This window comes from Mya arenaria, chromosome 5 (genome assembly GCF_026914265.1).
Source record: "Mya arenaria isolate MELC-2E11 chromosome 5, ASM2691426v1".
In the NCBI taxonomy this organism is placed as follows: Eukaryota; Metazoa; Mollusca; class Bivalvia; order Myida; family Myidae; genus Mya; species Mya arenaria.
Window position 1 is genome coordinate 16,046,662 of NC_069126.1, and position 22,665 is coordinate 16,069,326.

General features: G+C 35.0%; 1 protein-coding gene and 1 pseudogene across 3 annotated transcripts in view; one reads left to right on the top strand and one right to left on the bottom strand.

The window, feature by feature from the left end:
- Window positions 1-22,665, top strand: part of LOC128234135 (SID1 transmembrane family member 1-like) — a 56,469-nt gene that overhangs the window by 7,738 nt on the left and 26,066 nt on the right. For all 3 annotated transcript variants that reach the window (XM_052948175.1, XM_052948174.1, XM_052948176.1), the window contains exons 3-12: window positions 1,681-1,836; window positions 3,026-3,164; window positions 9,937-10,020; window positions 11,194-11,350; window positions 13,875-13,968; window positions 15,320-15,378; window positions 15,651-15,838; window positions 17,308-17,381; window positions 17,526-17,592; window positions 18,855-19,003. In XM_052948175.1, the coding sequence (XP_052804135.1) occupies window positions 1,681-1,836; window positions 3,026-3,164; window positions 9,937-10,020; window positions 11,194-11,350; window positions 13,875-13,968; window positions 15,320-15,378; window positions 15,651-15,838; window positions 17,308-17,381; window positions 17,526-17,592; window positions 18,855-19,003 (1,167 nt within the window). The remainder of the gene's footprint in view (window positions 1-1,680; window positions 1,837-3,025; window positions 3,165-9,936; window positions 10,021-11,193; window positions 11,351-13,874; window positions 13,969-15,319; window positions 15,379-15,650; window positions 15,839-17,307; window positions 17,382-17,525; window positions 17,593-18,854; window positions 19,004-22,665) is intronic.
- On the bottom strand, window positions 20,631-22,082 carry LOC128234137 (uncharacterized; annotated as a pseudogene).

Consider the following 22,665-nt stretch of genomic DNA (forward strand, 5'->3'; position numbering starts at 1 on the left):
GACTTTCAAAGAAATGCATTCATGAAAGTAAGTATGTTCTTAAGAGAATTTTAGGGATTATGAACTTCATTTTTTACCGTTAAAAAATGTGGTTGCTATGGCAACGAAAACAGTGAAAATACCACTGTTTTTGACTGGATCGGGCAATAACAGTAACTCCAGAAGTATGATAGGTTAACAAAACTGGGAATGCTTATACCGTAGAAGACCATTGGGAAATTTTGCACATTTTATTTTTTGTTAGACAAAAATTTTGGTTCCTAAGGCAATGACATAAGTGTAAAAAACAACACTTTTGGCAGGGTCTTCGTATAACTCAAAAAGTATTAAAGCTACTGAAATTTACTAAACTTAAGACACACTACACTCTTTTGCTTCTGAATTCAATTTTGTAAAATGGTATAAGGCCTTGTGACTCAATTTCTGGCCTGATTTGCTGTGATAGAGATGAAGATGATCGAAGTATGTGGAAAAAGAGCTATTAGGGAATTTTCTAAAGATTTTTTTCTTTGTCAGATAAAATATTGTGGTTGTTTTGGCAATAAAAACAGTGAAAATATCACTCTATTTTACTTAGATAAAGAAAAAGTATGCAAGCTAGGTGAATGAACCTTGGTACATTGTACCGGCCAAATTTACAAATATTGTTTGTAACTATTGCCAACAATAAGGATAGGGACTATTTTATTGCTAGCAATAATAAAGCAGCAATTTTTTATTGTTTATTTTTCGTCTTCTAAACCATTCTCTTGGTGCTGGGAAAGGAATAGGGAAATAACAAATTTTCTTAAATTGATAAAAAACTAGCGAGTTTTTTTTGCAATTTTAGTGAATGAGTTCAGTTATATAAAATTTGTATCAAATTACCACAACTTCAAATAAAATAAATTTTATTCTATTGATTTTATATTATTTAATTATATACTTATGTGCCAATTTACAGTGCTCAAAACATAAAAGTTTCCTATATTGCTCGGCAATTGTCAAGGTTATTCACTATTGAGGTAACATCTCACTTTTTGACTAATTATTACACTAGTTAGATATCAAAAGTATATGATGACATTATTTCATGATGAGGACATGATTTATAAAAAAATATAAGGTTACAATTACAATGAATTCCAGATTAAAAATTAAAAAGACAATAATTTCCACACTAAATATGTCATAACAATTCAATGAAATTGAGTTTGAGTATTAATGTTATTTTTATATTGATTATTATAATTATCATGCAATATTGAATAAATTGGGAAAGATTAATTATGATATTATAATGAATTATTTGAAGGTACAGTTGTATCAAATTCTTGATATAACTTATGGAATTGAAAAGTCTTCCGAAGAGGTCCTGATTTTAAGCGGAGCTTTCTGTATTTAATCTTAAGTTTAAAATTTTATATTAATAAAACTGACAAGATTTTTACTTGCTGACTGTTTCTCATTTGCTCATTTGAACAAATAATACTCACATGTTTATTTATTTTCCAAACTTATATGCTATATTTGTGTGGTAAAAAAATCAAAATGAAGCAGTTATTTACATTTACTAAATATGTTACCTTATTGTTTAAATTTATTTTCTGCCTTTTGTAAACTGTGATTAACATGTCATATAACATGACCAATGATTGGAAATAAATTGATCTTATCTTATCTTACTCATTTCTTGAACAGGTACAAATACCGAGAAGCAAGCCGAACATTATGCCCAGAGGACATGGGTAAGAAGCTGCCATACAATCGGACATTTACCGTGGCTGTATCATCCCAGTCCAGCATGCCTGTCAACTTTACATTGAAAGCAGAAGTTGTGGAGGATTTTGTCATACAGTAATACCTGGCATAATATTTACTCTTTCACATCAGACTAGAACATAAAAAATAAATAAAATGATACACCCCAAAAATTTGGGTGTGGGGCGGGGGTTATATATGAGTGAGCTTGTCGGGTGGGCAATAAGGTCTGTTGGTTTTGTCCATATGGTAACTCATAAAAGTTTTGATCAATATTTATTTAATATATTTTGCTACACATATTTTATATCATAGAACAAAGGTTATGTTAAACGTTCGGGTTACAAACTACTAATATATGACAGAGTTTAGAATTGACCAAAAACACAATGTCCAGACAGTGAGTAACTCATGAAAGGGTTGATGGATTTAAATAATTTTGGTTTATTTGTTTAAGACGATACATAACAAATAAAAGTTAGACTTTGGTTACATATCACTATTTTATGATGGAATTATATGTAATGTCCAAATATGTATGGTCAATAAAAATAGCTAGTGAAGTTTTGCATAATTTTCCACAAAAAAATCTTGACAAGAAGGCCTTAAACCATGCCTTTAAACATGGGCTGCATGTGAACTTTGAATGCGTGTAACAGTGTTTGACCCCAGACACTTTCAATCATGATGGTAGAGGAAAAAGAATAACAGCAATTGACTGTAGCCATCATAAAAGATAAAAAAAAATATGCAAAACAAAATTAATTGTAGCATCTTAATAACTGACTGTTGAGTTACCCCCCCCTGAGGAACGCCAGATTTGTAAGCCTTCAATCCACTGATCACCCTCCGAGGGCCTCAAATCCAAACTCTGTGGAACAGTCGATTAATTCATTGTGTTGGCTGTGATAGTGAAAATCTGCGTATGAAAACAGAAAGTGGGTCTTACTCGTTGAGTGTTCTGTTATAGAAATGACAGTATACTCTTTAATAAATGTAATGTTATACATTATACTCTTTGATAACTATGATGTTATACATAATTCTCTTTGATAATTGTAATATTATACAATATACTCTTTTGGTGAATATAGTGTGAGACAATATACTCTTTGATAATTATACTCTTTTGGTGAATATAGTGTGAGACAATATACTCTTTGATAATTATAATTTTAGACAATATACTCTAGTCGTTAACTACATTGTTGTGCAATATAATCTTTGATAATGTGAAATGCTATGCAATATAGTCTTTAATAATTATAATGTTATTCTCATGCAGACATACCAAAACCATGACCAGCTCCCCATCGAGCCCTGTGTTCTTCATGTACAAGTTTCCAGACAAAATTGACTCAGTGCTTATTCGAGCCAGTTCCCAAGATAAGAAGTGTGCTATCCTCTCCATTCAAACTCCACAGGTTTGTTGTTTTGGCATTAAAATCTAGTCCACCTAAATGGCCGTCAACAAGTTTTTTTTACAATGGCAGACTTGTGATGTCCATTATCCCAGCAAAAAGTAGCGAAGAGTCCTTGCGCAGAGAATCCTTATTTATTTATGTCATTATGCCAAAAAAACATGTTCAGATATCATAAAACACTTACATGTGTCGATTGTTTATCAAGTATCCCGATATCTGTAAATCTGGGACAAATCTGACAGGTTGTGTGTACATGTATAATGGTAATTGTATTCGTGACCCAGAATATATATATATGTGAAAATAACGACTCTAGTGAAAAATTAAATCCAGTTTAAATCCTGTCGGGTATAAATTGAACAACTTTGTCATTATTATTTAACATCGATGCACAGCATTACTATATATTCTTTCACCCAGTGTTAAATGGTAAAGAGTTGTAGTGTTACAGGGATACATAAGAAATGTCAAAATAATAAAAATGTATCCCTGATCGCTCATTTAATTGTAGCTACATTAAAATCTTGTCAGGCCAGGGTATTTTGGAGAGCCACCTTTAGGGCCAAAATAAGGCACAGCCAAAAAGTCCCTTCTCAAAAACATGAGCTCAAAAAAAGTATCTTGAGCTTTTAGAAAAATGGTTGATGTTTTATCATAAGCATGGTGTTTTTGGTGTTGCTGTCTGCATTTTGTTTTCATGCATAAATAAAACTATTTTAAAAGATATGTTTTAACCAACTTGGTACACATGTTTTCAGAGACATAATGCTTATGTACAACAATGCTCACAAATCATAAATTGATCTTCATATGCCCCTTTTATGACTGTAAAAAAACAATAGATGAGCTTTGGTGTTTGATATCTAGCACTTAATTCAATCAGTTGGGACATTTACTGTAAATTATTTTCTGAACAACAATTTTCAATGATAGAGATCTTGAAGAAAGAGGAGTAACTGCAACAAATGGATAATATAAACAAGTCTTTTGTATATGGACCGGACCCAGTAATGTTGTTTTTAGACTTCATTTTTTTTTTTTATAAGGGCCTATTGAAACTTGAAAGCAAAAAAAATATAAATTTGTTGTCAAATCGTTATTGTGTCTCCCCTTCAACTGAAGGGAGTTATACTTTGTTTTGGCATTGTTCTCTGTCTGCTGTTTATGGATTTTACTGATATTAGGGTTAGGGATCTTTGTTTAGATTTTTTTTGTATGAATTTTTTTATAAAAACGCCAGATTATGAGCTCTAAAGCTCACCTGAGCACAAAGTGTGCAGCGTGAGCTGATGTGATAGGGTGTTTGTCCGTTGTGTCCTTTGTCAACATTTTCCTTCAAACAACTTCTCCTAAACCACTGGGATAATTTCAACCAAAATTCACGGAATGTTCCTTGGATGGTTCTTCTTTCAGATTCCTTCAATAAAAATGGTTCCATGCAGAACTAATGGATTTTTTTTTTAAATCTTCTTCTCAGAATCCCATGCAGTCATCGAAATTAGACTTTTGGATGAACAAGCCCGAACTCTTGTTTTATTGCATGGAATCATATTTATGAACAAGCCCTGCTATATAAAATTCAGAATTTGAGCAAGCCCGGAAGACATTTTACCAGAGCAGGGCTTGCGGGCTTGTGCTAATTTCGACCACTGCCCATGGCCCTATTTTAAAATAATTGCACAGAAATGTTCCTTTAGTTGACCTAGCAAATTTCTACAGCCCATGTTGATTCATAAAAAAGCTTGGCTGCAGGGACAAGTCTTTTTTTCACTATATGTCTGTATGGAAAACTTTGAAAATCTTCACCTCAGAATGCCATGGCCTTATTTGAAAATAATTTCACTGAAAATCAAATTTCTTCATTCTATGTTGATTCATAAAAAACACGGCCACTAGGAGCCATGCTAGTTTTCACTATGTGTTTATATGGAAAATTTGGAAAATCTTCTATTAAGAAACCATTGGCTTGATTTAAAAATGTTCCTTAGGTGACCCCTTTATCAATATTATTATTACTTTATATAATTATTTTACAATTATTGAATATATCAACTTGAATCAAAATTAATTTATTTACAGTAATAATGTGCTCTTTTGTGACAAGTAATGTATCTCCAACTTAAACATTGTAAGAGTTATGGCCCTTTGTTACTTTTAATTAAAACCACCCTTTCATGTTTAACCACCCTTTCATGTTTTTATACGCCTGTTTAAAAAACAGGACACACATTAGTTGTGGCATACAGGCAGGTGGCATCCAGTATGTTGTCAGATCTATATTTTTAAAATCCTTAGTCCAATCAAGTGAGCAAAATCAGGCCATCTTGGCCCTCTAAAGAAGAACCTCTTAAATCATAAATGATTGTATGTCTGAGTTTCAGTCACAAATTGTGTTGCGCATATCTTTAAAAATTTATTAGCTAGAGTGATCCTACTTGACAGGATTTTTAACCAGCATGTTAAGATGTGCACCTAGGGTTGTGTGTGTGTTGCTTTGTCCAGTGCACAGATATGGTTATAAAATATCCCTTTGAGCTTGCAACCTGGTGTTGCACATTTATGTAAAAATGTATTAGTCAGAGACTAATGAAACTCTACAGGAATGTTAAGCCGAATGTGAAGTCGTGAACTTAGAGATTTGAATGTGGCGGTTAATAAGTGCACCTATTAAGTGCAGAGTTATGGCCCTTGACTTAGTTAAAACTAGCCTATAGAGCATGCAATCTTGTGTTGCATGTATCGCCAACAGTCTATAAGCCAGAATCTCAAAACTACAGGAATGACTAAACCAGCATGTACATGTTTGCCACAGGGGTTTTGTGTGTTGCTTCGCCAAAAAAGTGCAGAATAATGGCCCTTGACATATTATATGATATTGAGCATGCAATCTTGTGTTGTGCAAATCTCCAAAAGTATGAAGCCAGAGTCATGAAACTTTAAAAAAATGTTGATGTTGTGCATTGGGGCTTTGATTGTTGCTGTTCCCAGCAGAGTTATGGCCATTGACATAATTAAAATCAGGCATATAGAATGGAATTAAGTTTTATACAAGTTTTTAAAAAAAAAAGTCAGGAAGAGCCATAAAACTTCACAAAGTTGTTTCATGCAATAGTTCTGCAAAGAAAGGAAAAAGGGAACATGTTTCATGTTGAAACCAAACCTCTATAGTTCCTATTGCTAACATACAAAATGCACTTCATGGTTTCCCAGTTGAGGTCTAATGGGCTCTGTGAATGCTACTTAAAGCTTCACATGGGTTTGTTTGGAACTTAATAGGCTTAATTGTTCCCAAATTGAGGTCTAATGGGCTCTGTTTATGCTTACTTAGAGTTGAACACGGGTTTGCTTTTATCTAGATATGCTTTATGGTTTCCAAAATGTGGTCAATTTGACACTGAGTTGGCCCCATTAATAAAATCAGCAGTATACCACTTGTATACTAGACTAAGCAGTATGCCAGTGGTATACCAGCAGTAAACTTTGGTGCTATTCCTTTAAATGTTTACTGCTGGTATTTCAATGGCATTCCACTGGAATACTATAGGTAATGTTTAATTGGAATAACTCCAAAATATACAGCTGGGCATTCCACTGGCTAGTTCGTCATTTTAATCAGGTGAGTGATATAAGGAGCCGTTTTGGCCCTCTTGTTTTTATCTGAGTTTTAATTTTATTATGCCCCCTTTTGAAAAAAGTGGGGTATATTGTTTTGCACATGTCGGTCGGTCGGTCGGTCGGTCTGTCTGTCTGTCTGTCGGTCGGTCGGAATACCAAATGGTTTCCGATCAATAACTTGAGAACGCTTTGACCGAGGGACCTCATACTTGGTATGTGTATTGGTCATCACCAGCAGATGAACCCTATTGATTTTGAGGTCAGTGGGTCAAAGGTCAAGGTCAGTGTGACCTTTACATGAAAAACGGTTTCCGATCAATAACTTGAGAACGCTTTGACCCAGGAACCTCATACTTGGTAGGTGTATTGGTCATGACCAGCAGATGAACCCTATTGATTTTGAGGTCAGTGGGTCAAAGGTCAAGGTCAGTGTGACCTTAACATGAAAAACGGTTTCCGATCAATAACTTGAGAACGCTTTGACCCAGGGACCTCATACTAGGTAGGCTTATTGGTCATGACCAGCAGATGAACCCTATTGATTTTGAGGTCAGTGGGTCAAAGGTCAAGGTCAGTGTGACTGTAAGCTGAAAAAAGGTTTTCTGATTGTCCATATTTTATTTAAGTGTCCAAATCCTACTAACAATTTGGCTCCCAAGGGGGCATAAATGTTTCACTAACATCTCTTGTTTAGTATACAACCTACAAGCTGATGAGGTTGCATTCTAAGTCAGTTAGATGACCTGAAGTATATCTTTATGATATAGAATGGCTTGTTTTATAAGCTCACTCAACCCATTCTTAATCATATCATTTGTACATATTCCTGGACATCAGATTTTTAAGACTTTGCAAAATTCAACATTTTTTTGGACAGCGGAAATTGCAATAAATGATACGCTTTTGTGATGTTTTTCTTATGATTGTTTGAGATACAGTATACCAATGTATTAAAGAGTTTTCCCATTTTAACTAGCCACACCTAAAGCACTCTACCAACTTATAATTGGTTCAGGCTACATTATGAAATGCTTCAGTCATGGTTGTTTTTACATTCAAACTAGTTAACCCTGAGATCATATGGAGAAATTGGAATCAATTTTGGAACATCAGCCATTGTTGTCTTAAAGTATCTTTGCAGTTTTGACAAACAATTGACAACTGTTGGTCAAAACTGTGCAGATTCTTTATGGCAAATATATTGATTGTATTTGCTGGAAGCAGGCCATTGTCTTGCTCTTAGAAAGGCAGTATTGTTTGACAGGGTTTTCCCCACCTTGCTGCATCTATTTCCCTTAAATTATCACCACATCAAACAGAACCAATGTACAACAGACAGTTACTGTGTTTTCTGTGATATATTGTTTTTATCTGCTGAGCTTTAACAGTTTTACTTGTGATCTGAGTCATACTTTTGAGCATGACTCATAAACCAAACTGCCTGAAATGGCAATCAGGACTTACACTATAGAAAACTTCAGGGCTGTATTCACAGCATCAACTCTGTCTTACTCACATCAGTAAAATGATTACCAGGCCCCAATATCACAAAAATATTCAAAAGGGGCACAGTATAAGTTGATGACATTTTTTTTATATTTTTTTAACACACTTGTATGTTTAACTTATTTGACTTTAATGATCAAATAAACAGACTTATATTTTGAAAGAGATTAATAACTGTTTGTGGCCACCTAGCTATTATAATTAAAGCGACAGTCCGCAAATCGGGCAAATTAGCCATGAAAAAAAAATAAAATTCATCTATGTGTTGATAAGCATTCCTGACTGACAAATCCAAAAAAAATTTGGTTCAAATCGACCTAGAAATGAGTTTTTCGTGTCATTTTCAATATCTCTTCTTAACTATCGGCCCCCGAGAGTTAACGGTTATATAAATAGAAAAAACAGTGGGATTCCAAAGTTCTTGCGCATGCGCAGGGCGATACTATTTCCCGGTCTCTCCTCGTAAAATCCGGTCTCATCCGGTCTCATAATTCCCGGTTCATAACTTATGGCCCCAGGCAACGGATTGTGTTGCTGATGTTTATAACACGATTTTGACAATCTTATTTGTTTTTATATGTAACAAAATGGTATAAAATATATAAACATTATGTCTTAATTTATGCAATTTGTTATAGGTATACACTATTTATGCAATTCGTGTTAAAGGTGTAGAGAAAGATGCGATGCAGTACAAATGCTCATGTTTTTTGCATAAAAGATTGAGGACGGCTAGAGTATGAAGTAACTTAGAATTGCACCTTAAATTATGTTATGTTATGTTATTGTTCTTCCTTTTATTTTTACCCCCCCCCCCCCCCCCCCCCCCCGACATAAATTTTTTTAAGCATAAATGATTACAATTGAAAAATTCCATGTTTGCATATCCGACTCATATCTGATTTACATGTAGTCAAGCATTGTTATTTTTTGTATTACTATTATCAATAGTATACTTATAACTGAATTTAATATGAAAAAAACACACACTCAATGTGTTTGTTATTCATGACATTAATTTTAGTACATGTGCATATTTCATGTTTTTATCTTTGCCTAAATTTATTTCATGTTTTATTGATATAAAATTTGAAATAAATAGTGACATAATTATCATCAAATATCTAATGTTTTAATCAACTGTAATCTTTTGTAATCCTATTACCCCCCGCGGTCATTAACACCTTTTTGATCACGCCCGATAGCTACTATAAAACAGAGACCGGAGGAGACCGGGACCGGATGAGACCGGGACCGGGAAATAGTATCGCCCCCAAGAGTAGTCGGAAAAACCGTAGACCTACTTTCTCTTTTGCCGTCTAAAAATAGCAACTTTCGGCAATTTTCAATTTGTTAAATCTAAGTTATTAAAGCGATTTTTTAAAAAATAATTGCAGTTCAGTCGGTCTGAAACAATGTGGAACTTATTAAAAACTTTTGAAATACGGTTACTTTTGCGGACTGTCGCTTTAATATTAACTAACTTAACCTTTTCAGTGTCCTATATTTGACCTTGAACTAACTTTACCTTTTAAGTGTCCTATATTTGACCTTGAACTAACTACCTTTTCAGTGTCCTATATTTGACTTTGAACTAACTTTACCTTTTCAGTGTCCTATATTTGACCTTGAACTAACTTTACCTTTTCAGTGTCCTATATTTGATCTTGACACTGATGTTGAGTACCAGGGAAAATACCAAACAATGACCACCCAAGGAGCTATCACAGTTAACGTGAGTGACCTAGTAACTTGATCTCAAAGGGACAAGACACCAGATTATACAATTTCAAGAACAAAGAATATTGGACAAAGCAGTGAGCATCATTTGCAGTTTTTACGCATTTTTCTGATTCAAAATTTACTGGGGTTGTCTACCACTTAAATCCTAGTAAGTTTAAAAATAGTGCCGGTATGTACATCTATTCGAATATTTTAAATGAATTTTTTTTGTTTATTCTTTTAAGCATGTAAAAATGATGTTTTATTGGTCTCTGGATCACAAATCTAGGCTTGTTTTGAGGAAATACTGTATTTGCCAATTTTTGGACCATCAGGTGTCTAGTCCCTTTAATTCTTCTTGTAAATGTTTTATCTTCTATATAATTGCTTATGTATGGGTCACAGTTGTTCATTCTCATAAATGATAACCCTTTTTATGTAGAAAAAAATCAGTTCCTGAAAGAACCCCCAAAGTAGTCCAGTGCCCTTGCGATTCAAAATGAAAATACAGGGTAAAAATGCACAGAAATGTTTTTTTTTTTTATATTTGTGTTGTTTAATATCTGCTGTGTGTGGAAAAAATGGCAATATTAAAAACTTAACATCCATTTTTTTGTGTCTTGGCTGTAACTTTGTCATACATGGATGGAATTCAAAGAATAAAGTGGCAAAAGTGTTTGGTACATAAATGTGACATGTTGAGTGCCCATGACCCTACATCAAAATTCAAGGTCACACTTAGGCTACCTCCCAAAACTAAAAAAAAACACAACAAGTTTAGCTGCATTGAAACATATCACAACATTTTTTGTCTAAATATCCAAGCACTTTTTTAATAATAATCTGTTATGTCAGGTCTCACCGGCTGCCTCATTCTGCAATGAGTGTCATATGGCAATTTTGAATACTAAATTATGTAATTGCAAAGCTCTCATTGATGACCATTCTTGTGGAACGTCCCTCTTCAACTCACTGTGCAATAATAGGGTATGATTTGTGTACAATAAATTTTAAAGGCCAATATTTTCTATCTGTAAATCGTATGCTTGTTTTGTTTTGATCATTTAAAGTCAAATGAGTTAAACACAGAAATTCATTAAAATTGCAAAAAACAAATTTTGGCATCAACCTTGATTGTGCGCCCTAAATGAATATTTTATTTCGTTTTCTCTCATGTGTATTGCAGAAGGAAGTCTACACCATGGGTAAATTGATTATAGTAATAGCTGTGAAGCCAAATGATGATGATTGCAGCACTGGAGGAATGACTGAGATTCAGCCGGCTGGGCTTATCAGTAATAGACAAAAAAACATCACCATTTCTATTACTGAAACTATTCCAAGTATGTTGCTGTTTATGGTGTTAGTATTTGTGTCTGTGGTGTTGACACATTTGTGTCTCTAGGTCAATGTTATTTGGGCCCTTGCCTTGTGCCTCTTAATTGTTTTTTTTATGCCCCCCGAAGATGCACCGTCCGTCTGTCCGTCTATCCGACTCAATAACACGTGTCCTGGCTGTAACGTTCTCTTGTATTAACAGATTTTAAAATAACTTGCCACATGTGTTCGACATACCAAGACAACGTGTCATGTGCAAGACCGGTGTCCCTACCTCTAAGGTCAAGGTCACACTTAGTGTTTATTCACAATGGAATGCTGCTTATGAGTACATAGACTAAAGGTTGTTGTGTCCGGGCTGTAACTTTCCCTTGTATGAACAGATTTCAAAATATCTTGCCACATGTGTTCGACATACCAAGATGACTTGCCCCTGTGCAAGACACGTGTCCCTACCTCTAAGGTCAAGGTCACACTTAGTGTTTATTCACAATGGAATGCTGCTTATGAGTACATAGAGTATAGGTTGTCATGTCCAGGCTGTAACTATCTCTTTTATGAACAGATTTTAAAATAACTTGACACATGTGTTCGACATACCAAGACAACGTGTCGCTTGCAAGACCCATGTCCCTACCTCTAAGTTCAAGGTCACACTTAGTGTTTATTCAAAATGGAATGCTGCATATGAGGACGCAGAGTATAGGTTTTCGGGCTGTAACTTTCTCTTGTATGGACAGATTTTAAAATAACTTGGCACATGTGTTTGACTTATAAAAAATGTGTGTCATATGCAAGATCCACATGCATACATCAAAGGTCAGTGTTTGATCTTTAACTTTTCATGTACTGATTTTGTTCATAGGTCAATTGGGCATTCGTCACATACTGTGACAGCTCTTGTTTGAATTTGTTACTACTTGGCTTGTCCTTGTGCTTTTTATTATTTATCTTTTGTTATGATGGTTAAATCTGATTGCTGTTACCTTCAAATGGTTCATGATTGTATGATCCTGCAATTAGTAAAAGTTATTAGGTTCCATATTGAAACAGTCTTGCTATGACTAAAAATGATAGAATAATAATTTACTATATGCTTACAGTAGGGTTTTAGAGATCAGTGGATTAAATTGATATTTCACTGTTTGAATTCAGGCTTCTCTTGGTTCTAAATCAAACATCAGCGCGCTCAAGGCAGGGACACAATTTCAAAGACGCCATTTCTGAAATGATGTTATGTGTGCATAAAAATTGGCATGTTTTTCTAAAAGAGTTAAATTAAATACTTTTAATTTCCATCAGGCATATAATAAAAAGAAAAATTGTTTGTTTCAGTGTAAGTCTAATATAATAATATACCTTGTGAACACCAAAAGCGAATATTTCACTTGAGGCAACCCGGGTTAACAATTCTGCGTTTAACTTTTCATTTTATGTTATAAAATCAAGAGTTTTTAGCCAATGGTTATCAAACATGGTCAGACTATTTGTCGGCATGTAATCTTGAATATATATGAACATGGGTCATCTCGGGTCAAAAACTGGGTCACTAGTTCAAATCTTTAAAAGAAATATTTCACGGTCATAAATTCAACAATTTTTAATCTTCATGAAACATGGTCAAAATGCTTGTCTGCATTATATCTTGCATATTTTTTAATATGCGTCAACCCTGGTTAAAATCTAGGTCACTAGGTCAAATCGTAGGAAAAATATTTCCATGTCATAAATTCAACATTTTTTTTTATATCTGGATGAAACTAGGTCAGAATATTTGTCTGCATGATATCTTGCTTATTTTTTATATCGGTCATCCCGGGTCAAATTCTAGGTCACTAGAATTTTCTTAGGAAACTCTTTCCACATAATAAATTCAACAATTTTTAACAAATCTTTATGAAACTTGGTCAGAATTTTTGTCTGCATTATATCTTGATTGTTCTTTAATATGGGTCATCCTCGGTCAAAATCTAGGTCACAAGGTCAAATCTTAGGAGAAAGAATTCCACGGTCATAAAAATTCATTATTTTTTGTCAAATCTTTATGAAACTTGGTCAGAATATTTGTTTACATGTTGTCTTAAACATTTGTGAATATGGGTCACCTCAGATCAAAAACTAGGTCAAGGTCAAATCTTAGGAAAAATCTGCCCAATGTCATAAAAAAAATGAAATCTTAGGTTTTTGGGACAGATTTTATTGGAAAAGCTGATAGATTTATAATATGTTCATTTTTCCTCACACAAATGGAATAGTTCCTGTTGAGCAGGTTATTTGTATGAAAGATATCTCAAATAAGTATAAATATGGGTCATTTTGGTTAAAAATACTAGGTCACTAGCTCAAATCCTAGGTTTGCAAAATTGCATCGTCAAATTAAAAATGTGGCTTCAATGCGGCGTTGCCGCATTGGCGTCTTTATTATTATTAGTATTATTATTATTATTAAAAAATGCTTACCATGAAATTTGATATATTGTATATAACAATATATTATTAGTGTGTTGTTTTATATGAATTACATTTCAGAATCGCAGTATTATAAGGCCATACTTGCAGCGCTAGGCGTATTTCTGTTTTTTTACCTGGTTGCACTCATCATTGGCATTTACTACCATGGATGGTAAGTTTATTAATCAGCCAGGTTATAACAGAGCAGATATTATTTCAAGCTTTTTGGTGGTTAAATATTCAGTGTTGAAAAATAACGATGGATTATAACATGTATGAGGGGCATTTTGTGAGTATTTGCAACACCAGTGTGTAAACGTTATAGCTTTTGCCTTGGCAGAAATGTCTTATCTGAATTCCTTAGAGTATTTATTATATTAATTTTTTTAGAATAATTAAAAACAGAAATATAACAGACACTACTATGTTCTCTGCTGTAATCTGATACATCAGACCATTACATTTTAGATAATGAAAAATAGAATGGCGTACTTTAAATGAAAACAAATAATAAAATGGATAAGTGATGTTCCGATGATTGTGTATAATAGAAAATTGATTGTTTGGTCTGAAAGTGGCGACAATCGATTGTACATGTTTATAATCAATCATTGATTCAACCGGTGATTTACATTTCTTCTTTTCTTTTGTTATTTCTGTTCAGTTAATTGCCGCCAATTATCATCTTTGAGTTCATTTATACATTTGGAAGTGTTCATTTGTTATAGTTTGCAATATGGCTGACTAAGAACCAACAGCACAAAAAACTTTTATTATAATGTATGTTTCTCACTGTATGATATGATGATTGCTTATTGTTTTGGAACATCTGTGTTTATATTTCGTTTAACAGTATATAAATCAGAAAAAACACATATGGAATTATCATCGAACGTGTATTGTCAACCACTTCCATCTGAACACCAACATTTTACTGGAGTATATTGTTAGAGCAAAAAGGTTATATGGAGACAAGTTGGCTGAGCCACAGCAGCAGGGCGTGTTGTTTTGACACACCCCTTTGACCACGCCCCCCCCCCCCTTTAAAAAAAAATCCCAGACTTATTAATAATGATGGAGGGACTGTTACTAATGATAACTTACCAAAAATTTTTTTATTCTGTTATCTTTGTAAATATAGACGACTTGCCCCTGCATTTTCCCATATTTGTTGAGATGACCCTATTCAAGAGGCCAAAACTAATCGCAACAAACCTCTACACTTTTGGGCTTTCCTTATAGAGTTTAAATACCAATCTTAAAAAAAATGAACACTTATACTGAAAATAAATTTCAAACCATTTTTGTAAGTTATCATTAGTAACAGTTACCCCATCATCATTAAAAAGTCTGGAATTATTTTTTTTAAACTGGGGTGGGGGGATAGGCGTGGTCAAAGGGACAGTCAAAACAACGCACCCTTATTGCAGCCCCTGTAGGCTGAGTATTTAGAAATAATGCCACACGCCTTAAAACTTATGTATAGTAAACTGACCATATCATAAAACGTTTCCTTATTTCAGTAAAGAAAAATGGGGATACGTCACAGATCAAGTTTTTGAAAGGTCTATGTCACTTCATGGTAAGGTGTTCCCTCTTGTAATGGTTTGTTGATTTGTCCATTTATTTGTTGTTGTTTTTTTTTATAAAATATTAGGTATTTTGGAAATCAAAATGAAACAACTGAACTGTAATGTGGAATAAAATTTGTAAGAATAACAAGAATAGTCAGAATTAAACTTAATTCTGATTGTAAAGAAGCCTGTCTGACAGCTGATATCTATATCTCCCTCCCCTGCAGAATGGTGAGGATGATAAAGCACATATAACTTCAGGAATACTTTTATAATTAAGGCCAAAATGATGAAGATGAGGTTTCAAGACCATTGACTGAAGAATCGTCCAGAAAATCAGGCTATGGGGCAATAAATGATGATACTATTGAAGAGCCCGACAATTTAGATGACAATGATTCAGTGGATTCTTCAGACTTTGACAAAGTGGATGATGCAAATCATGATAAGAATATATTGCGAACAAAAGTATGTGTTTTTAAAAAAATAATAATGAATCGTACACATATTTCATAACATTTTAGCATTATTTATTGTAGTATCGATTGAACTGCTTTTTATGCCCCCGAAGGTGGGCATATTAAAATCGCACCGTCCGTCCGTCCGTCCGTCCGGCTCTGTAACTTCCCCTTGTATGGACAGATTTTAAAATAACTTGCCACATGTGTTCCACATACCAAGACGACGTGTGGTGTGCAAGACTCGTGTCCCTACCTCAAAGGTCAAGGTCACACTTAGTGTTTATTCACAAACAAATGCTGCATATAAGGACATAGAATATAGGTTGTCGTGTCCGGGCTGTAACTTTCCCTTGTATGGACAGATTTTAAAATAACTTACCACATGTGTTCCACATACCAAGACGACGTGTCGCGTGCAAGACCCGTGTCCCTACCTCAAAGGTCAAGGTCACACTTAGTGTTTATTCACAATGGAGTGCTGCATATAATGACATAGAGTATAGGTTGTCGTGTCCGGGCTGTAACTTTCTCTTGTATGGACATATTTTAAAATAACTTGCCACATGTGTACCACATACCAAGATGACGTGTCGCGTGCAAGACCCGTGTCCCTACCTCAAAGGTCAAGGTCACACTTAGTGTTTATTCACAATGGAGTGCTGCATATAAGGACATAAGAGTATAAGTTGTCGTGTCCGGGCTGTAACTTTCCCTTGTATGGACAGATTTAAAAATGACTTGCCACATGTGTTCCACATACCAAGTCGACGTGTCGCGTGCAAGACCCGTGTCCCTACCTCAAAGGTCAAGGTCACACTTAGTGTCTATTCACAATGGAGTGCTGCATATAAGGACATAGAGTATAGGTTGTCGTGTCTGAGCTGTAACTTTCTCTTGTATGGACAGATTTTAAAATAACTTGCCAAATGTGTTCCACATACCAAGACGACGTGTCGCGTGCAAGACCCGTGTCCCTACCTCAAAGGTCAAGGTCACACTTAGTGTTTATTCACAATGGAGTGCTGCATATAAGGACATATAGAGTATAGGTTGTTGTGTCAGGGCTATTACCTCCCCTTGTATGGACAGATTTTAAAATCACTTGCCACATGTGTTCCACATACGAAGACGACGTGTCGTGTGCAAGACCCATGTCCTTACCTCTAAGGTGAAAGATACACTAAGTGTTTATTCACAATGGAATTCTGAATATAAGGACATAACAGTGTAGGTTGTCAAGTATGGGTGGTATTTTTTTATGTTCAGAGGCAATTTAAAATCACTTGCCATATGTATTTGACACGTAAAAGCAAGATCAACTTTTCATGTACTGACCTTGTTCGTAGGTCAATGTCACATTCGGGGGCATTCGTTACATACTGTGACAGCTCTTGTTATAAATTATGTATGTACAATTATCTTTGTTTCTCATTTACTCTTTACTCCAAGGAGTTACGATTTCATTGTGTATTTTAGACTCGTTTGTTTGTTCACGACTTAGCAAGAAAGAGTGAAAAGAAAGTCGACAAAAATTACAAACTATATGCAAAGTGAGTATTTAGTAATCACTCTTTCCTTCCACATGTACGCACTGCATCTGTTTTTGTTTACAGTTATGTATTGAGAAAAAGTAACTGGGGTTATAATTGTCTCTAATATATTGATTTGTAAAAATAATGTTTTCTGTTTTTCAGGAACTTGTTCACTATTGCCATATTTTATGGATTGCCTGTTATACAACTTGTTATGACATATCAGAAGGTAAGGTTTTAGGGGCAAAATCTAGACCATTGTTTAACACATTATCCGATGACATCATCCTCTTAAATATTTAGTGCTCATGAAAATATTGTCGAAAGCACTTAAGCATAACACGATTTTATGTTTAATTGATTTTTTGATGAGAATATCACTGTTTATATGAAAAAAGCGATTAATTTGATCCTCTTTTATAGTGCTTAAGAATGTTAGAATGGGGCTGGAGTTACCTGTTTGCATGTTAGGTACTCTAGGAATTGTGCTCACTTGCCTTTATACAGACTGACTTGTGCATATTACAGCCCTGTCGTACATATTATATGTTTTGTATATCAAAGTTCCCCAAACAGAATTTTATGCACATTGAATGAAGGTTTAAGTATATTAAAAGTATCTAATTGATAAAATGGTTTTGCTATGGGTTTTTAGTGAAGATTTAAACTAAGAATTGTTTAGTTGATGATAATAAATGATTCATTTTTCCGTGCGTTCAAACAGTAGGAACACTTGGGTCCGATTTTGCAAACCGATAGTTACAGAACCTGTTATTCATCTTAATTTAATTGTTGTACTGATATATCTAGAACATATACTGACACAACGTTCAATACTCTGGAGTGGCCATCGGATAAAGTTCTTTCATTGTTATCCGTTTTTTGCCTGACCAACCATTCTAAAACCATGATTTTCAATCATGTTTATACATTTCTAAATTCTTAACCAAACGCGAAAAAAATAGATAATCAAAAAATAAATATATAGAAACTACTATGAAACTGCTTTTTCCACGTTTCGTTATGATGAAACACAAACACATAAATAAGACACCCAGCTATTATCCAAATTATGCAATTTTTATGTATTTATTTTTTTCCATTCAATGCAGTTCGTACTTTCAAATACTCCTCCGGTATATCACCTTCCAAAACCAATCCTTTTCAAATAAATTTGCAAACTTTAATTAAGTGCATCATTTATTTATTGATTCTCCAACAGCAAACCCTTTTTCTTAGTAAAACGGCTGCAATTCAGGGCATTGTATAAAATGGTTAACGAGATGAATTTTGCCCATTCGTCCGAAAACACTACTCTCTGCTCATGTTTAAAAAAGTTACTCTTTGCTTTTGTTAAAAACTATTTCGCCATTTGTTTATATATACATATATAGTACGTCTTTTTCAATATATTTCAATTGTAAGATGGTGCGTTAAGAACATATAATCGTGTTCATATTTTCCCTTCAATATTTCTTCGTTTTTTTGTAGGTGCTGAATTTCACTGGAAACCAGGATATTTGCTATTACAATTTTGCCTGTGCCCATCCTTTAGGACGTGTGAGCTCTTTCAACAACATATTCAGTAACATAGGCTATGTTATGTTGGGAATTCTTTTTGTCATACTTGTAAAAAGGAGGTCAGTAGAATACTTAGTATATGATTCATCACTGGAAATTAGGCCCAAAGATGAGAATCTTGCGAAAATTAGTGTTTTAGTGAAATATCATTATAGATCTTTCCAATTCTATATACCAAGTTTGGTCACAATATGACTTTCCCCCCAAAAAATAGATATTCAGATTAAACAGTTTGAAGTACGCTTCATGGTATAAGGAAAGATTTTATGGAAACCTTTTCATGGAATTATGTATTAGGCATTTTGGCTCAAAATCAAGGTCACCTTAACCGAATATAGAAAAACGGTTGAATTGAATATCTTTAATTTGCGGTAATATATTAATGACCAATGTTAGTACATAGCTAGAGAATCCATGGGATTGCATTCGGGCCTCCTTGGGTAAGGGTCGAGGACACTGTTTAGTTACAGTTCATTTATAACACCTTTATTGGGACTGTTTGTAAAACAGAAATATGTTTTCTTCTGAGTCATAGTTTACCGTCAATTATTGAAAACCTTGTTTCGTCCCATTGCAACATTTCTTGTATTTAATTATTATGTTTTCCATGTGTACATATGACATGCTTATTTGGCCTGGTGTAGTTTGATTTCTTTCGACTCCTGAATTTCCTCGTGCCTTTTAAAGGTATTTAAGTCCTTTGTTAAAGTTGAAAGCATGTCAATAATACTGTTTTCCAAATTTGGATACTGTTTGGGCTACTGGGTTCCTTCTCTGTATTTGTATTATTGGCAAAAATGATAAAAATAAATAAATTGATGTTGGTACTCACAATTTCGTAAAGTAATTATCTCCTCAAAATAATTTAAGGACCACATTTTGTCATAGTTACATAGTTATATAGTAAGAAATATTTCAATAACTTAAAGGCACCCTCACACATAGGCGAATCCATCAAGCGCAGCCTGGCGAATTGGGTAATTTTGTCAATTCTGGCGAATTTTGACCGAAACTGTTTGAAAATTTGTCACACAATTTGAACTATAACGAAAGGTAAACGTACGGGAACTATTTGTTGCGAATGATTTACGAAGTGTGACGAACGGTTACTGTTATTCGCTGAAATGTGTTGAATCGCGAGAACAAATTTTGTTTTCACCGTTTGCAATTACGAACGTAAACATGCGAACCAAAGCGCAACTTTGCGCATGCTTCCGAAGCTTTCCGAAAACGTATTTCCGCATCCGGCCTTTACCGGACGCAGTACACGACTGGCGAAAACCAGTTGGGGTCAATTTGCCTTCTAACTTTGTCCGACTCGACATCACGTCGTATTGCTGTTTGACTGCTGTTTGATTTTCAACTTTTTTGAAGTTTTGTAAGTGCACAAGTATATCCCTGTGACACCTGTGGCCAACGTGGCCTCCCCTCTTACTCAGGCGCTGTTGTCCTCTTGTCAACCTGTCCGTAATGACCAGGAACCCAAATGTCCTGGGTCAAGAAGGATACAGCATGGATAGTAGTCTTCGTGGTACCACCCATCCCCTATCTGCTCCAGTTCTGTTGTCTGCTCCGGATGCTTCATCCAGTTTACGGGCCATCACACCACGTAGTCGGTAGAAGAGATTTTGTCAGTGATGTATATGATCACTGTATTTTTTTTATTTTGTATCATTGTATGTATGTTGATTACATCTGAAGTCCTTTTTCATCAAAGAAATTTTGTATATAGAATTTCTTGTCTTAGTATAATTACTTCTCTTGTACTCTTGTCCCAATACTTCGGGTATACTATTGCAGTGTCCTCAATCACTTTATTAGGAATTGTCGAAGGTGCTGCGGCTGATCTGGGTCTACACTTTTGCAACACCATAAGACACATTTCCCCTTGATATGGCCCAATTTAATTAATATTGCAAAGTTTTGATGTTATTTACAATTGACTTTCATACCATTAGTTAAATATTTATTTTCCTTTCTTTATCAATATTTTGAAATTAATATTTTTATACATTTCTTTTTTTTTAATTAGACTTTGAGTTCACAATTATATTTTCGAAAACACTCAATTTTAACCTCTAATTTGGCACACTTCCCGCTGAAAAGATGATCCAATGCTTCATAGTATTTCTCACAATCTTCACTTTTTTGCTTGCTGTGTTGTAGCCCCTGATATTGACAGTCCTGGTATCCTCCAAGTTTCGATCTCTCCTCCATTCCCCCAAGAACTAGGTCGCCTCTTTTGTCCTCTTCATTCTGCATAGTGGGGTACCTCATCCTCATCAAGTTGTGGAGAATGCAGCATGTCTTGAAAATCAGCCTCACTCTGGATAGACTGTGGTTCATCTTTGAGATGAGTATCTGAAATGACCGAAGACAAATATTGCCATGCGTAAAAATTTAACGTGAAAAAGATTGTCTATTGATAAAATTCCAATCAAACTTCGATAAGTTGGATAACTTCAGTGGTTTCGAAATTGTGCTTATCGAACAAATTATTTATGGACCAAAACAGGTTTTTGTTGTGTAAGCAGTTCGACTGTATGTTTGGCAAAAAAAGAGATAATTACCTGGAATCGGTCTGCCAAAATGCCAAAGGCGTTTTCTGATACCCCCATAGCCCTGGATAACCGGTAGTTTAGAATTATTTCCTCTCCGGTTAGGGCTCTCTGTCCATAGGGTTTCTGCAGGTGCTCACTGAGGCTTAAGGCACCCCCCCCCTCACCACCACCACCAAGAAAAAAGGGCATGTCGACGGTGTCATTGGGGAAAGGGCTGTGGGTCTGGAAATCCAATGGAACCATCCTGCACCATCTCCAGGAATTCTGATGCATTGTAGATCCTGGCATCTCCACTTGAACCATATCCTGAAAATACAGAATGAAAAGAAAGTGTCAGTTTACATTGAAAATAGCAATACTTATAATATATAATTAATAATCAATATATCATTTATATAATTACAAATGTAGTAAAATTTATGTGGTCTTATTCTCACCACCGACGTCACACCACACGAACTTATAGTCTGAGTCGACAATGGCCAGTAAGATAATGCTGTAAAAACCCTTATAATTATAATATAAGGAACCAGAGCTGGCAGGCTTTCTGATGGCTATGTGTTTGCCATCAATGGCAGCAACACAACTTCTTGAGGAACCCATCAGCCAGTGGTTTCCATTTTTCGGGTGTGGAGGGGGCTGTCATAACCTCATCAACATATTCCTCACATATAGCATGACAGACTTCTCTAACTACTTCAGAGAGGGCATTCTCAGCGACCCTCTAGGAGTACTGCATGTCTGAGTACTTGGCACCAGAAACCAGGTGGCGTAGAATGGCAGCTAACTTGAGGCCTGGATCCAAGGGCTCCCTGTACCTGTTTCGAGAGGCGATGGCGGACCCTCTCGAATATTTCATCATACATTACAGTTAGCATGCAGAGGAGTTTCTTGAAGTATCCAGGATCTTCTCTTCTGAGCTCAACCATGAGCTGATCGTAGATGCCAAATTGGCACCGTCTCTCGGGATGCAGCCATGGTCTACTCCAGATGCGACGTGCTCTGGCTCCTCTTCTCCCCCTAAATCGGCCTCTGATGAGCTGGTGGATGTTAAGTTGTTGCTGGAAGACTTCTTGGTGGGCCATAGCAGCCACATACTGCAGCGTCGGGCGTTGTAGATCTTCCATTTTTGACGAAGGAATACTAATAACAAATAATCT